This window comes from Schistocerca americana, chromosome 2, assembly GCF_021461395.2.
Source record: "Schistocerca americana isolate TAMUIC-IGC-003095 chromosome 2, iqSchAmer2.1, whole genome shotgun sequence".
Lineage (NCBI taxonomy): Eukaryota > Metazoa > Arthropoda > Insecta > Orthoptera > Acrididae > Schistocerca > Schistocerca americana.
This window is the reverse complement of record NC_060120.1, coordinates 906576221-906594512: the sequence shown is the minus strand read 5'-3', so window position 1 is coordinate 906594512 and position 18292 is coordinate 906576221. Positions and strand designations below refer to the sequence as shown.

Here is an 18292-nt window from a genome sequence, read left to right as displayed (position 1 = left end):
ATTATGTCTAGGGCTGCAGTAAATGCTCTGCCACAGAGTATCATCATTGCTCTTTTAAACGAGAATTTCCACAAATGGGAACTTTCCATTATCTTGACTTCCATTATAAACTTAATGCTGGGATGAATGGAATTAAAATGTTCCAAATGTTAGAGCCATTTGGCTCCGTGCCACTGTGGTAAAGCGTTCATTGGTCATTGTGGAGGACTGGTGTGTGGGACGCCGGAACCACATACGGTTACAACAGTCTTAAAAAAACCTCGGTTGCAGAGCATTGCTTACGTGAGGGACACGCAACGAAATATAATGAGACACAGATGGATGCTGTCGCTTTTCTTTGCTGGGGTTGTGTTCTGAAGGCATTTATTGAAATTAAACTGGCTGATAATCTTTTTAATTGGAACAAGAGCTATCCTCTAAGCAAATCGTGGAACCGTGCGCTGACATGCATAACATACGACGTTCTTTGACTGAAACGGCAGCAGCTTTAATCGATTAGCTGCGACAGCGATGTGTCGTTTCTGTTTGCCATCACCGCCTGCAGCACTGCTGGTGTGTTTCGCAGTTGGGACAGTACTCGCGCCACCTGTCACATGCGCTGTATACTCTCAGATACCCTACACGGGGTATTTTCCTGTTATAGGCACAAAGAAAAGGGGCGAGAAGAGGACAATAACACAAGCAAACAATCCTAATAAATTTTGGTCCAGGCACAACTGCAGGAGTGCAGTCACGCCAGTCTTACAACACTTTTAATGTCCAACAATCTGGATGTTGTTCTTAATGGTGAAATGTGTATGTGATACATGCATGATGGTGCACCGTTAGAGTTTCATGTTGCTGTTCAGGAACACATAACATAGCACGAATCTTCGACAACGATTGTACGGGGTGTTCAAAAAGTCTCTCCGTAGTGTCGTATGATTGTCAGCCGCACGTGCCGTATGCCGCAGTGAATATGCCGAAATGAAATTCAGTGAAATACAAGTTATTAATATATTGAATATTCATTTTCACATTAAATGTTGTAAGTGTCTCCCTTGTTGTTGAATACACAGTTCAATTCGCCTAATCATGTCTCCAAACGCAAGCTGTAACATTTCTTCTGTTAACAGAAGCAGTGAAAGTGGATATTGCACTTTTCCATTCATCGATGGATTTTGGACAGTTTTTATACACAGTTGCTTTCGCTGCACCCCAGAAGATAAGGTGAAATTATGCGATCACCAAAAACATCAGCAAGCAGTGACATTGAAACGCGAGCTGTATGCGCGGTTGTACCATCTTGTTGAAAATAACCGTTCAGTACTTTACTTAACACAAGTTCTCCTATGATTGGGCACATAATATCACTGCAGTACCGTTGTGCGTTTATTGTTTCGTTGAAAAATATGGGACTCATAATCCGACGTCTAGAAATTGTAACCCAAACTCCCATTTTTACAGAATGAAGTGGTTCCTCATGAATACACAATGGATTTGCAGTACTCCATATACGAGAGTTTTGCGAGTTCATTTACCTGGATAAATGAAACCACTCCTCATTAGTGAAAAACGTTTCATTAAGAATATCCCTTCCATTTTGTTAAATGAAATTTTTGAAGCATTGACAATAATGCAGTCTCTTGCTATGATCAGTATTTTTCAGTTCTTGCACGATTGTCACTTTGTATGGGAAAAGTTCTAATTTTTTCCTTACAGCTGTGTGAGCCGTTCCGACACTAACATCGATTTCCTGGGCGAGTTCTCTTACTCACTTGTTCGAACTTATAGACATTGTATCGGAAGTATCGAGTAGTTTATCCGCAGACAAAATGCTAGGACGACCACTTCTCGGTGCATCTGTCACTGAACCCGTACTTCGAAATTTGTTAATCAAATCTCGCACACTATCGCGGTGTGGGAGTGTTGTCTCACAGAAAACTGAATTAAATGAGTGATGAATTGAAACTGAGTATTTATCTCCAGATTTGAACACTTGTTCGACCAAAATCACACTTTCTTCAATGGTTAGCATTTTAACAGTGACAAAAACGAAACAGACGAACAAAGAAACTAAACTTAAACGTTTACGTCAAAACGTAACGACACGCACCAACGATACTACTGAGTCTAGCTGAGATAATCGAAGAAACAGTGAATGTTGGGAGAGTCCACACGAAGGGAAGTAACCCAGGCAGGCGACCCGCGTGGCGAACATATGGCACTGCGGAGAGACTTTTTGAACACCCCGTATAGGCTGAGCCTGTTTATTAGAGTTGTTTACTTCTTTCATTGTCCTCTACAAACCTCTTTCATTTGCACCTATAGCAGTGTAACACCCTGTAGCGTCAGATCAACGAGACTGATCAACAGCAGCACCCGAAGATGGTGGATGGCTTGGACCATCAAATGTTGAGGCGACTTGAAGACCCGGCTGTAAACCCAGGAGGAGTATCACATGATGCAAGTTTGTGTGCGCGAACGCGCGCGCGCGTGTTTGTGTGTGTGTGTGTGTGTGTGTGTGTGTGTGTGTGTGTGTATGCCAGCATTTCATTTGTGGCTTTTTTCTTAAGTTTTACCACTCTGATGCAGACTCGTCTCACAAAAGATGTGACAACAGTTGTCGCAGTGGGATGAAGGCCTTACCCGCTGCCCAGGTTGGACTGGTCGACGAGGACTGCGGTGCGGAAGCGCGCCATGAGCGCGTCGCCGACTCGCCGGAAGTCGGGCACGGCGCGCCAGCACGTCTTCAGCTCGCAGCTGCCCGACATGCCGTGGCACTTGCAGCGCAGCACCGTGTTGCTCGACAGCGCCTGCAACAGCCGCAAGCCCGCCGCGCGCTAAAGTTGCCAGACGTCTAACCGTGAGCAGAGCACAACTGGTCCTCTTGTCATCAGTCTAGATGCGTGGGCCGGACAGAAATATGAAACACTACACATTACGAAGCCATTGGCATTCAAAGGAGTTTCCAGTCATATCTAAAGGGAAAAATGCAGGTCCTTCATGACTTTCAAGGGGACCTTATACCATTGTTCCTGCAAAATACACTACTGGCCATTAAAATTGCTACACCAAGAAGAAATGCAGATGATAAACGGGTATCCATTGGACAAATATATTATACTAGAACTGACTTGTGATTACATATTCACGAAAATTGGGTGCATAGATCCTGATAAATCAGTACCCAGAAAAACCACCTCTGGCTGTAATAACGGCCTTGATACGCCTGGGCATTGAGTCAAACACAGCTTGGATGGCGTGTACAGGTACAGCTGCCCGTCCAGCTTCAACGCGATACCACAGTTCATCAAGAGTAGTGACCGGCGTATTGTGACGAGCCAGTTGCTCGGCCACCATTGACCAGACGTTTTCAGTTGGTGAGAGATCTGGAGAATGTGCTGGCCGGGGCAGCAGTCGAACATTTTCTGTATCCAGAAAGGCCCGTACAGGACCTGCAACATGCGGTCGTGCATTATCCTGCTGAAATGTAGGGTTTCGCAGGGATCGAATGAAGGGTAGAGCCACGGGTCGTAACACATCTGAAATGTAACGTCCACTGTTCAAAGTGCCGTCAATGCGAACAAGAGGTGACCGAGACGTGTAACCAATGGCACCCCGTACCATCATGGCGGGTGATACGGCAGTATGGCGATGACGAATACACGCTTCCAATGTGCGTTCACCGCGGATGCGACCATAATGATGCTGTAAACAGAACCTGGCTTCATCCGAAAAAATGACGATTTGCCATTCGTGCACCCAGGTTCGTCGTTGAGTACACCATCGCAGGCGCTCCTGTCTGTGATGCAGCGTCAAGGGTAACCGCAGCCATGGTCTCCGAGCTGATAGTCCATGCAGCTGCAAATGTCATCAAACTGTTCGTGCAGATGGTTGTTGTCTTGCAAACGTCCCCATCTGTTGACTCAGGGATCGAGACATGGCTGCACGATCCGTTACAGCCATGCGGATAAGATGCCTGTCTTCTCGATTGCTAGTGATACGAGGTCGTTGGGATCCAGCACGGCGTTCCGTATTACCCTGCTGAACCCACCGATTCCATATTCTGATAACAGTCATTGAATCTCGACCAACGCGAGCAGCAATGTCGCGATACGATAAACCGCAATCGCGACAGGCTACAATCCGACCTTTATCAAAGTCGCAAACGTGATGGTACGCATTTCCCCTCCTTATACGAGGCATCACAGCGTTTCACCAGGCAACGCCGGTAAACTGCTGTTTGTATATGAGAAATCGATTGGAAACTTTCTTCCTGTGAGCACGTTGGAGGTGTCGCCACCAAGCTTGTGTGAATGGTCTGAAAAGCTAATCATTTGCATATCACAGCATCTTCTTCCTGTCGGTTAGATTTCGTGTCTGTAGCACGTCATCGTCGTGGTATAGCAATTGTAATGGCCAGTAGATTAATAGCAAGTACAGGTAACGATGAGGGAGGTACATAGCGATCACGCAACCTATTTCAAATGTACATCTACATCTACGTAGATCCTCTGCAAGCTAGTGTAAGGTGCATAGCGAAGGGAACCCTGTACCACTACTTGTCATTTCCCCTCCTGTTCCACTCGCAAATAGAGCGCGGGGAAAACGACTGTCTGTACGCCTCCGTATGAGCCCTAATTTCCTTTATCTTATCTTTGTGGTCCTTACGTGCGATGTATGTTGGCGGGAGCAGTATCGTTCCGCAGTCAGCTTCAAATGCCGGTTCTCAAAATTTTCTCAATAGCGTTTCCCGAAAAGGACGCCGCCTTCACTCCAAGGATTCCCATTTGAGTTCCTGAAGCATCTCTGTAACAAGTTTTGTTCGAACCTACCAATCCAGAAGCTCTCCTTTGAATTGCTTCGATGTCTTCCATTAATCCGACCTGGTACGGATCCCAAACACTGAGCAGTACTGAAGAATAGGTCGCACCAGCGTCTTATATGCGGTCTCCTTGACCACAAAACCTCAACAATGCTGAGATATGGTGAGGGGAGATGCAACAATTCATCCTCGTGCTCACAAAACAAGTCCTGGACGATGCGAGATGTGTGAGCATGGGCTCTGTCTTCTGGGAACAGAGAATCACCACTGGGGAACAAATATTGCAGCATAGGATGGACCTGATCAGCCAAAATGGTCGCATAATCCTTGGCAGCAATGCGGCCTTTCGGAGTAACCATGCAGTCCATGAAATACCACGATATGGCTGCCAAAATAATCACTGAATCTCCACCATGTTTCACTCTTGGAACGTAAACTTGGCCAAAATTTTGAAACGGTATGAGACAAGACTCATCCGACTATTTTTCAATAATCACAGTTTGATGCCTTCGGTAGCACGTTTTCCTATTATGGAGATTTATATCGCTGATGAGTAGTTTTGAAATTCCACCTGGCGCTACAGTTCCCTGCTTATGGAGCTCTCGTTGTGATGTTTTGGTACTAACAACGTTCACGAGTGCTATATTCAGTTCTTCAGTGACTTTTGCAGTTATCGCCCTGTTGTTTTTCGTCACAGAGTTTCAACGTTCGCGCTTGGACTTAGCGGGGAATGTTTTCCACTTTTCTTGTATGTGGTATAAATCTTCGACACGGCACCTTTTTGAAACACCAAACATTTCGGCTTCCTTGGTTAAAGAAGCATTCACCATACGAGCACCAAACGTTTGCCCACGATCGAACTCGCTGAGCTCCGACATAGTGCTCTCACATCTACACAAAACACTTTTCTCAACACCGCAGCCTCTGCATTCTGCATTCATGTTCAAAAATGCTTTTCCCGCCATGTTTCATTTCTGCGTACAGTCCCTGTAGCTGTATTACAGGCGCCACTAGAACGGTCACACAGTCACTTGCATTCAGTGGCAGATTGCCTTCCAGGGGCAAAGAAAAATTGATTTTCGTTGTTTCATATAATTATTTATACAATTAAAAACTGTCTACTCATTAAGACGTATAAACTAAAGTCAAAGGTTCAACAAAATAAATTAAATTGGAAACTATGTATGTGTCTTGAGCCAGAGGAATATACAGTTTGCAAATTACCCCGACTATATTCATCCATTATTTAAGAACTGAAGCAGTTTAAGACTTCCAACAAACTTACACATAATTTCAAACGCTTTGAAAACATTTTCTCCCAGACAACATCTACCAAATAATGAAAGTAAAAATGTGTATTGCTTCGTACATTTTGCTGTTTATGCAGTAAAATTTCAGCATCTGTATGGCATTTTGGGTGATCAGTTCTTCGCTACTAAATCGATTCGCAACCCGTTATGCTGACAGTACTAACATACACATATCACTGAAAGTACCTGCAAAATTGTACGACATATAGTTCAGGACATATGATGTCATAAAAAGTTTTGGTTTTGGCTTTTCCGTTAGCCTCTGTATGAATAATCCGAAACTAATAAAACTAAGATAATTGGGGTTTTGCGTTTTCAGCCACAAAGGTTTTACATATTTAACTTTAAATATTCAACACATTATCTCTTTTGAAAGATAGACATGTGAAGCTGTTTTTTTCACGTGGAAGTTCGATTCTTCAGAGAGTCGTAGGGGGGAGGGGGGGGTGGAGGGGGGGGTGGAGGGGGTCGAGGGGGGTGGAGAGAGTTTGGAGGGGGGTGGAAAGAGTTTACTGGTAGCCTAATAACTAATATGCAAATTATAGCTCAATTCTAAGCAACAAAAAGTAGAATATAGAGAGTGGGGAAGAGTTCTCTTAGTTTAATAAATGGTTGTATGAGAAGAGGCAGGATTAGAAACGATACAGTATCAGAAGAGCTACATATAGTCTAATTAAAAGAAAGAAACAGAATAGTTTGAGTTGGAATGAGGGTATCGGGAGAATGACCACATCCCAGTGCTATCTCAATGTTTTCTACTTCTTTTGACGATGACGATAATTTTGATCATTTTCTTTTCTTCTGGATGTTACCCTTGTCTAGTATCCTTTCATCCTCATACTCCAAGACCATCTTCCCTCATCTGCACGTGATGTTTTGTTAATGAGCCTAATTCTGTCCTGGAAACGTATGGCAGTTGGAAGTCTGAATTTTTTATCTGAAAAGCGATCTGTTTTAAATCTCTGATTCCTGAATTCCCATTTCTCCTTTTGTATTTCTTGAATCCAGCGTTTTGTTGCTGATAGGAAACTTCTTTATCTAATGCGTTACCCTGTCCTGGTCAATTCTACAGACGTGGACGAAGAATATGGTTCCTTTCCTGACGGTGTCCGACATCCTTGCTACATGGATATACGGTTCTTGGTTCGCTCGGCTCCTGCTCTTCGACGTTCCAGTATTTTCCCAAGAATCCTCCGCTCCACAAATTCTGATCCTCTAAGTAATCCTGTTCTTACAAGCTTCAGAAATTCTGCTTCTTATAAGGCTTCAGGGTGGTTGACTGTCTGGTAATTCGCAACTTTTCAGTTGTTCGAAAAATTCTTCTTCTTGTAAATCATAATGAGTTTGTCTGCGAAATTGATTTTGTTTATTCGTGGTCCCATAACTTCTTTTCGTATCATACAAGTTCCTTTTCACGAGCACCTTTTCCGCGTTACATTTGATTTTGCTAAAAAGTAGCTCTTGCGTGTCACATTTTATCATAATATTGCACTGAAGTGAGAAATTATTAATGATAATAGAGTGAGGTGTTCCAGCAGAAAGCACACTGCTCATGTTTGTACCACTGAGTATTATACAAAAACACGAAACAAAAACGGTCCAGAAGTTGAACCGGTTTCACAATACAGTGCCGCACTGGTCACCCAGTATTACGAGCTGAGAATCAAGTATACAGACAACACGCGTCTAAACACCATACAGTATTCGGCCTCCTCTCACGAATCCCTTGCCCAAGTTTAAGCTCTCCAGAGCACCATTACCTTAGTCTTTTTATGCACGTTCTTGTTAGCTAAAATACATAATATTTCGTTAAAAACGCGACTCACAGTCAGTCTCTGTTCACTTTCGACGACCATTGCTGTGTACCAGCGAAAGTTCAAATAGCTTTGAGCACTATGGGACTTAACACCTATGGTCATCAGTCCCCTAGAACTTAGAACTACTTAAACCTAACTAACCTAAGGACAGCACACAACACCCAGCCATCACGAGGCAGAGAAAATCTCTGACCCCGCCGGGAATCGAACCCGGGAACCCGGGCGTGGGAAGCGAGAACGCTACCGCACGACCACGAGATGCGGGCACCAGCGAAAGTGATCACGCTTTTTTTGTCTGTGAAAAACAAATCAGACATCGCATTACTCTTTCTCTTCCGTTATTGCCTGTTCTATATAGACTGCAATTAAATATTAGCGGTGACAATGAACAGCCCTGTCCTTCTTATTCTTTATCTGATTTCGGCCTCTCGTGCTGATTATTCCAGTCTACTTCTTATAATGAGCAATTCTGTAATCGATCGCTCTGGTACCAGGAAGGGAAGCAGAATTTTAACGTAGTTTGGGATTATGTTTAACTTTTTAATTCACGTTCTCCTTCTTCTTCTTCGCAAGAACGATTATGTCCGTCAGAAGTCTGAATAGCCACTTTTTCAGGGTGGACCTCTGCAAGATGTGAAGCAAGAGAATCACTGAGGTTCTGGATCGAACCAACAGGGATGTGGAAACGTATCGACTTCTGTGCCATGTCAGCCGCGCTACGTATTTATCTTACTGCCCTTTCCAGGATGCCCACACATCCTGACCACCCCGCTGATTGCAGGAGAGTTAATTACAATGGTAGCTTTCACCTTACAAAACAATACATATTAGATACACTGACAAAAAATAAAGATCACTTGTAAGAAACCCCATAATTGTCTATCATTGAGACTCATAAGTTTGAAATTTGGCTCAGAGATGCCTAGAAGCTTCCCGTGTAATGGTGTAAAGGCGTGGTGCCCTGAGACATCGCTCTGGGGCTCGGCAATGCCTAAATGAGCAAGGTGTCGACACATTTAATTAAAAGGCAAGGGCTCAGAAATTCACGTGCGGTTGAGGTGGGTTAATAAGGTCACATCTCCACCAAATTTCACCATAATTCTGCGCAACGGCACCGCGGACATGTCATACGATGCTGAGGTTGTCACTCGCCGTCTTACCCACATCTCACTCCTTCTTTTGACGCCTGTGCTTTGAAGGTCAGTACCACGACACCAGCCGTTGAAAGCACGTGGTTCTCTTACAGGTAACAGAGGAAAACATTTCAAACACACCCGCTTCAGAATCGACACGAAAGGCACTTAGGAGGTGGCATAAATGGCTTCTATGAAACCACCCCTTCCCTTGGGGCCTTGATTCTCATGTATTTCTCTGTCGGAAATGACAATTTGTAGTATGATGAGGAACAGGACGACATTATCCACAATTTTCGACTCTACTGACAACACCCAGGCAATTCCAGCTACACCAAAGACATCATAGGACTGATACCCTCTTGAAAACGATCGGATCCCTTTGGAGGTTAGTGCGACCACTATTTTTGCGCTGGTATATAGGATGGAACCAATGGGGACCGTTCAGAACCATTCGTTGAAATTTGAACGTGATTCGAAGCAGCAATGCGTGATTATGCTTTTTCAGCCCTCTTGTTTCGCGTGTTCCTGTGGCGTGATCACATTGACATATGGTTGAATGAAATGGCAAAGGGTCCCTCTGAGACCACTCAGATTTGCAACAGCCTCGGTGCCACCCACACAATTGCTGACCACGTTAAAAAGTACCTGTATAGAGACTTCATCTCCCATCCACCTCAGTGGCGATTCACTGCTGCTCAAGCGCACAGCAACCGTCTCATTTGACACCCCTTCGATTCTGAAACAAAACTAAACTACGAGGTGGAATCCAAAATTTTCGGGACTGGTGTTGCCATCTGGAAAGTAGGATTACTAGATCTTTCCACCGCTAGGTGGCGAGAACTGCATATCTGATGAGTCAGTGTGCGGAATGGCATTCAGCTGGGAGGACGTGTTGCGTGTCCATAGTGATTTCCGTAATATTCTGTGTTTGGTGTGTGGCGATTTTATGATGAATCCGCGAAACAGAACAGCGCGTGATGAAGTGTGCACGGGCCTTCGTCAGACCACATCTGATGATCCGGCCTTCTTGTCAAGGGTTATCACCGGTGAGGAGAGCTGAATTTACGATTATGACCCAGAGACAAAGCGACAATTGTCCCAGTGGAAGAGCCCGGCCTCTCCAAGACCCAAAAAAGTGAGACAGGTGAAGAGCAAAGTGAAGAGCATGATCATCGTTTTCTTTGATACCAAAGGAACTGTGCACAAAGAATTCGTCCCACCCAACCAAACAGTGAATTCCGCGTACTGCCGTGACGTTTTGAGACGGCTTCGTGGAAACGTGCTGCGACGACAGCCCGAACTTTGGCGTCAAGGGAACTGGCTGCTGCATCACGACAACGCGTCCTGTCACACGTCCTTGCTGACCAGGACCTTTTTGGCAAAAAACAACATGGTGGTTGTAGCCCACCCACCGTACTCTCCAGATTTGGCACCTTACGACTTGGCACTATTCCCAAAACTGAAACTCAAGTTGAAAGGCCGTCGGTTCGATACTCTAGAGAGGATTCAAGAAGCATCGCTGGCGGTGATAAACACGCTCAAAGAACAGGACTTCCAGAAAACGTTTGACCAGTTGCAGAAGCGCTGGGACCGGCGTGTACGTGCGGATGGGAACTACTTCGAGGGTGATGGTGACCATTAGGCCAAAAGTAAAGTTTTCAACAGATGGCAGCACCATTCCTGAAAATTTTGGATAGCATCTCGTAAACTCCGTCCTAAAATGCCTCGGAAGGCCCAACGGTACCAGACGACCGCCGTACCATCCTCAGACGACAGTCGTCACTGAATGCGGATATGGAGGAGTATGTGGTCAGCGCCGCGCGGGATTAGCCGAGCGGTCTAGGGCGCTGCAGTCATGGACTGTACCGCTGATCCAAGCGGAGGTTCGAGTCCTCCCTCGGGCATGGGTATGTGTGTTTGTCCTTAGGATAATTTAGGTTAAGTAGTGTGTAAGCTTAGGGACTGATGACCTTAGCAGTTAAACCCCATAAGATTTCACACACATTTGAACATTTTTATGTGGTCAGCACACCGCTCTCTCAGGCGCTGTCAGTTTTCGTGACTGGAGCCACTATTTCTCAGTCAAGTAGCTCCTCAGTTGGCCCCAGAAGTACTTAGTGCACCCCGTTTGCAAGCAGCGCTCGGCAGACACGGACGGCCGCTGCTAGCAAACCCCGAGAGCGCTTAGCTTCGGTGATCTTACGGGAACTGATATTACCACTGCGACAATGCCGTTAGTCCTCAGGAACTGCCAAAAAGAAATTTAAAAAATTGTTCTTACTTATCTATTAAAATGTATTCTCTGGAATTCGGAACAACAACGATATTTATAGTATGCTGCTGAACTTATGTTTACCTATTCTGCACAATACTTCGATAGCCAACCCATCCATCTTCTGCTGTAGCTGCTAGTTCTGCTGCCGTGAGTACGCGCTACCTCGACTTCAACCAGGCTGTGAGCTACTGTTGGTCTCGTGTGGCGATTTGTAGCTTAGTTCGATTCCCGACGTCGACTACGCACTTTGATCCTCTGTTGTTTCACAGAGCTCGCACTGATATTTCGTGAGATGCAAATTCTCTGAGCATCTTCCAACTCTGGAATCCATGCGTTATTTACATAGAAACATTCGTCTCCTTTATCACGTTTTCAGACATCCTCATTTCTACAGGCTCCTTAATTACGCTGTCGTAGACACGTGGCGTTTGCTCCACCATACTAGTCGCATGGTATTTCATCTCACGATTTTATGCGAGGCAGTGCTCGGTGACAGCTGATTTGCTTAGTTGTTTTAGTAGGGTGCGTTGCTGACGTTCCTTATGTCTCTCCTCGACTGTTCTGATAGCGCGCCCCACGTCAGAGACGCCATATTCGCACGGAATGCGCTACAAGTCTGGCTTTCGGAGAAGAAGATTTTTTATGTTAGCTGATGTAAGCGATGCCATATTTCCGTAGGAATCTAGCGATCTTTCTTTATATTGGACCAGTATAAGGTAGATAACCGACTTTCGTCTTGAGAATGAGATTTTCACTCTGCAGCAGAGTGTGCGCTGATATGAAACTTTCTGGCAGATTAAAACAGTGTGCCCGACCGAGACTCGAACTCGGGACCTTTGCCTTTCGCGGGCAAGTGCTCTACCATCTGAGCTACCGAAGCACGACTCACGCCCGGTCCTCACAGCTTTACTTCTGCCAGTATCTCAAAGGTCCCGAGTTCGAGTCTCGGTCGGGCACAATCTGCCAGAAAGTTTCATATCAGCGCACACTCCGCTGCAGAGTGAAAATCTCATTCTGGAAACATCCCCCAGGCTGTGGCTAAGCCATGTCTCCGCAGTATCCTTTCTTTCAGGAGTGCTAGTTCTGCAAGGTTCGCAGAAGAACTTCTGTAAAGTTTGGAAGATAGGAGACGAGATACTGGCAGAAGTAAAACTGTGAGGACCGGGCGTGAGTCGTGTTTCGGTAGCTCAGATGGTAGACGAATTTTGTCTTGTTTACCTCAATCTCAACATCAATCTCTTTCTCAGGCGTTCTCGGTTTAAACTGCATCACCCGTTCAGTTTGACGAGTTGGGTACCTATTTCTCCGGAACGCATTTTGCAGGTATTGTAATTCTGCGGCAAAACTCTCCTTGTCTGAATGTGTTCGATCTCAATGGGCCAGGATCTCGAGTCAAATTGACGATCAGCAACCAACTTACTGAATAGGTCTCTGAAATCAGTACCCAGAACAACCACCTCTGGCCGTAATATCGGCCTTGATACGCCTGGGCATTGAGTCAAACAGAGGTTGCATGGCGTGTATCTTGGATATAATATAAGGGCATAACGGGTATAAGTACAGATATTTCTATATGCGATACCTTAATCTGTACATACGTCAGTATGTTGGACGTGTTTTCCCTGTGTCGAATAGTCTTCCGACAAGCACGTCAGACTTTACGACCTGATGGTTTCTGCTTGGCCGTACGTGGGGCGCGAAGTGAACGACGCCTGACAGAATAGATTATCCATTTTGCGTTCGCACGTCCACAGTTCGACGCCTGACCTGCCTCCCGATGGAAAAATCAGCAATAACGGCTAGCTCTTGCCACATATATGTGGAGGTGCTGACCAACCTAAAAACTTACGACTGTAACAGTTGTAAGTACTAGTCTATAAATGACATAGATTCTCCTGTAATGTTGTTCACTACAGCGTTCTCAATCATTAGTGGAAATATCTTCTCTTACACCTGTTACCTACTGTATCTTTTGACGACAACAGAGACACAGATATTAAATTAATTAAGTTCCAAATAATATGCGGCATCATAAAGGGACATTAAAATACGATTCTCAGAATGACACCCTGCTCAGCTTCTATAATGAATGACTGTCCCTATGTTGCTTTATGGAAGTGGGTAATGCATAATGCGTAAGAGAGATGAAAGCAGAGCAAATGAAATTTCTAAGGTTGGTAAAATGATGTCCTAAACGAGATCAATTTAAAAATGAAGAGATTAAAGTAGAGTTGTAATTGTATAACGTAAACAATAAAAGACAACTACATAATACCAATATGGGAAGACCATCTAGAAAAGTGGGTCCCAACCTTTCTGAGACCATTATCCCTGAGTGTAGTCAGAAGTCAGCCGATGCCCCCGCCTCTCCCAACATCATCAACATTGGCGCCTAACAAAACTTTAGAATCGAAAAGAATTTTCTTTGAAAACTATAAGTTTTTAAATGACGAAAGTTTAATGATATTTAATTTTTGTATGTGTTTTAATAAACCATGAATTAATTAGTTCAAAAAATGGCTCTTAGCACTATGGGACTTAACTTCCGAGGTCATCAGTCCCCAAGAACTTAGAACTACTTAAACCTAACTAACCTAAGGACATCACTCACATCCATGCCCGAGGCAGGATTTGAACCTGCGACCGCAACGGTCGCGCGGTTCCGGACTGAAGGGCCTAGAACCGCTCGGCCACCACGGCCACGAATTAATTAGTCAGTGAGACAATTGGTTCTGCTTATTTCTAATAACCTTTTGTTATATAATGATGAATCAGTTCTCCTTTCCTTCAGGAGAGTTATCTGCAACTCTTTCTCAGAGAAGAAAGGTAACTATCCACATTGAGGGTGTACGCTTAATACAAAACATGTTTTCTCTGCGCCACTCCTCTCTCTAGCGATACTTGCTTCAGCCGCATCCTGCACCCTCATTTAACAACACATAGATTAAAATGTGTGTACTACAAAAGTCCCGTGTAAATCACTTGACTGCTGGCCTTCTTGCTTATGAACTGGAAGGCGCCAGGTTGCCCAAGCTATATGTCTGACCATTGCCACTAATGATAAATATAATACAGTGTAGAACCTAGAGCAGTGTCACCGCTGGTAACTGTGGCTCTTTACGAAGCGCGACTCATCACTGAAGACATGAGGTTCCAGGCCGAAGAGGTGTCTGGAGACGCCCCAGACGACGGTGGGATAGCAACCCGACGTCTGACCAATCTAATGCCGGACACCCAGGAGTCTGTGATGCCATTTACTTTCGTAACAGAAGCCCTTTGGTTATCATCCGTGGCACGCTTTCAGCACAACTGTACGTCGACGGTACTCCTCGACCCGGTTTGTTGCCCTTCATGGCAAGCCGTTCTGGACTTACGTTTCAGCAAGATAATGCCCACACAAACATGGCAAGAGTTTCTACTGCTTGTCTGTGGGCTTGCCAAAACCTACCTTGGACAGCAACGTCACCTGACCTCTCCCCAACTGGAGCGTTATGGGCAGGACCCTCCAACCAGTTACGGATTTTGACGAACTAATGCGCCGGTTGGGCGGAATCTGATACGATATCCCCCAGGAGGACATGCAACAACTCTGTCAATCAGTGATAATCCAAATAACTGCTTGGCTACGAGCCACGGGTGGACAAATTCTTTATTGACTTGCTCAATTTCTGAAGTTCTTCCTCTCGAATAAATTATCCAGTTTTTCAAAAATTGTAATCATTTGTTTGTACGTGTGCATCACATTTACAGATTTCCGTCTCTACACCATCCCTCCAAAAAGTTACGTGATTGGTTTTATTCTTGGCGTATAAGAGACGTAAGCGCACCAAGGTGGCAGCTTGAACTAAGGACTTTACAATACAGCTGTGCATTCGACCAGTCACACCGAGCGAGGTGGCGCAATGGTCGGCACACTGGACTCGCATTCCTGAGGACACGGGCGTCCTCCTGCCATCCTTATTTAGGGTTTTTTTCGTGATTTCCTTAAATCGCTTCAAGCAAATGCTGGGATGGTTCCTTTGAAAGCTAACAGCCAACTTCCTTCAACCGACATTTGTTTGACCGATACTTAAGTTTTTCTCCTGCCTGTCGCAGACTTTAGGAACACGTTTTGCGCTTGCGTATCATGTCCGTCTCGAAAAGAGATTGTGTGATGAACATCAACAAAAGTAAAACAAGCGCAATTGAGTATAGTCGAATTCAATCAGGCCCAGAGAATGAGAGACTAAAAGTAGTAGGCGATTTTTCCTATTTGGACAGCGGAATAATTCATGATGGATGAAATAGAAAGGAAATAAAATGGAAGACTGACTACAGCAAGAAAAGTGCTTCTGGAAAAAACAGAAATTTGTATTTCATATAAATTACTACATCTACATCTACATGGTTACCCTGCAATTCACACTTAAGTGCCTGGTAAAGTGTTCATCGAACCATTTTCATACTACTTCTCTACCATTCCACTCTCAAGTGGCGCGTGGGAAAGAGGAACACCAAACTCTTTCCGTTCGCGCTCTGATTTCTCTTATCTTATTATGATGACCATTTCTCCCTACGTAGGTGGGTATAAACAAAATATTTTCGCATTAGGAAGAGAAAGTTGATGATTGAAATTTCGTAAATAGATCTCGCCGCAAAGAAAACCGACTTCGTTTCAGTGACTGCCACCAGAACTCTCGTATCATATCAGTGACACTCTCACCCCTATTGGGCAATAACACGAAACGAGCTGCCCCTCTTTGCACCTTTTCGGTGTCCCCCGTCAATCCTACCTGGCAAGGATCCCACACCCAGCTCAGCAATATTCCAGCATAGGACGGACAAGTGCAATGTAGGCTGTCTCTTTAGTGGGTTTGTCGTATCTTCTAAGTGTTCTGCCAACAAAGCGCAGTCTTTGTTTCGCCTTAATCGTTGGGAGGTCATTCCTGAAGGTATTTGTCTGTAGTGACTGGATTGAACTGTTCGCAGTGTGCATAAATAACATAGTTGATAAGATCGGAGGCTACATGAGACTGTTCGTAAAAGTACCATCGCTGCGAACACTAGAGCACTGTAGCGAAATGCGGATGTGTCTGGAAAGGATCGACGCTGGGTGCAAGGATTCGCAGTTGACTCTCAACAAACACATATGTAATGTACTGTGCATAAACAATCGAAACGAACCACTGTCGTTTGATAACACTATTGCTCAATAATAAATAAACTACTAGCCATTAAAATTGCTACACCAAGAAGAAATACAGATGATAAACGGATGTTCATTGGACAAATATAATATACTAGAACTGACATGTTATTACATTTTCACGCAATTTGGGTGCATAGATCCCGAGAAATCAGTACCCAGAACAACCACCTCTGGCTGTAATATCGGCCTTGATACGCCTGGGCATTGAGTCAAACAGAGGTTGCATGGCGTGTACAGGTACAGCTGCCCATGCGGCTTCAACACGATACCACAGTTCATCGAGAGTAGTGACTGGCGTATTGTGACGAGCCAGTTGCTCGACCACCATTGACCTTTTTAATTGGTGAGAGATCTGGAGAATGTGCTGCCAGGGCAGCAGTTGAACATTTTCTGTATCCAGAAAGTCCCGTACAGGACCTGCAATACGCGGTTGTGGATTATCCTGCTGAAATGTAGGGTTTCGCAGGGATTGAATGATGGGTAGAGCCACGGGTCGTAACACATCTGAAATGTAACGTCCACTGTTCAAAGTGCCGTCAATGCGAACAAGAGGTGACCGAGACGAATACACGCTTCCAATGTGCGTTCACTGCGATGTCGCCAAACACGGATGCCACCATCATGAAGCTGTAAACAGAACCTGGATTAATCTGTAAAAATGACGTTTTGCCATTCGTGCACTCAGGTTAGTCGTTGAGTACACCATCGCTCCTGTCTACGTCAAGAGTAGCCGCAGCCATGGTCTCCTAGCTGATAGTACAGGCTGCTGCAAACGTCGTCGTACTGTTCGTGCAGATGGTTGTTGTCTTGCAGACGTCCTCATCTGTTGACTCAGGGATCGAGACGTGGCTGTACGATCCGTTACAGCTATGCGGATAAGATGCCTGTCATCTCGACTGCTAGTGATACGAGGCCGCTGGGATCCAGCACGGCGTTCCGTATTACACTCTTGAACCCACCGATTCCATATTCTGCTAAAGTCATTGGATCTCGACCAACGCGAGCAGCAATGTCGCGATACGATAAACGGCAATCGCGATCGGCTACAATCCGACCTTTATGAAAGTCGGAAACGTGATGGTACGCATTTCTCCTCCTTACACGAGGCATCACAACAACGTTTCACCAGACAACGCCGGTCAACTGCTGTTTGTGTATGAGAAATGGGTTTGAAACTTTCCTCATGTCAGCACGTTGCAGGTGTCGCCACCGGCGCCAACCTTGTGTGAATGCTCTGAAAAACTAATCATTTGCATGTCACGGCATCTTCTTCCTGTCGGTTAAATTTCGCGTCTGTAGCACGTCATCGTCGTGGTGTAGCACTTTTAATGGCCAGTAGTGTAGAAACAATCATGCTCATTAAATATCTGGAGTATGCGTACGGAGCACAACCACATAAAGCTAAACGTTTGAGAGGTAGTTGACAGAATGAGACGCACTGGAAGAATCCACAGGAATGGTAATGCACCCACGAAGGAGATAGCTTACGGATCACACTGTACTCGCATTCGGAAGTACGATGGTTCAAACCCGCATCCGGCCAACCAGATGTAAATTTCCCGTGATTTCGCTAAACAGCCCCAGACAATTGCCGGGATGGTTCCTCTGAAAAGGCACGGCCGATTTTCTTGCATATCCTTGACACACTCCGATCTTGTCCTCCATCTCCAAAGACCTCGCTTTCGATGTGACGTTGAACCCAATCTTCCTTCCTTTCTACCCTCCTTCCTTCTACCAGTCGCACGTGAGCAGACAGTGC

At 45.1% G+C, this 18292-nt stretch overlaps 1 protein-coding gene across 1 annotated transcript in view; it reads right to left on the bottom strand.

The window, feature by feature from the left end:
- LOC124594536 (protein Wnt-4-like) overlaps positions 1-18292 on the bottom strand; it is a 297425-nt gene that overhangs the window by 21626 nt on the left and 257507 nt on the right. Inside the window, exon 5 of the mRNA XM_047132909.1 lies at positions 2629-2795. Within this exon, the coding sequence (XP_046988865.1) occupies positions 2629-2795 (167 nt within the window). The remainder of the gene's footprint in view (positions 1-2628; positions 2796-18292) is intronic.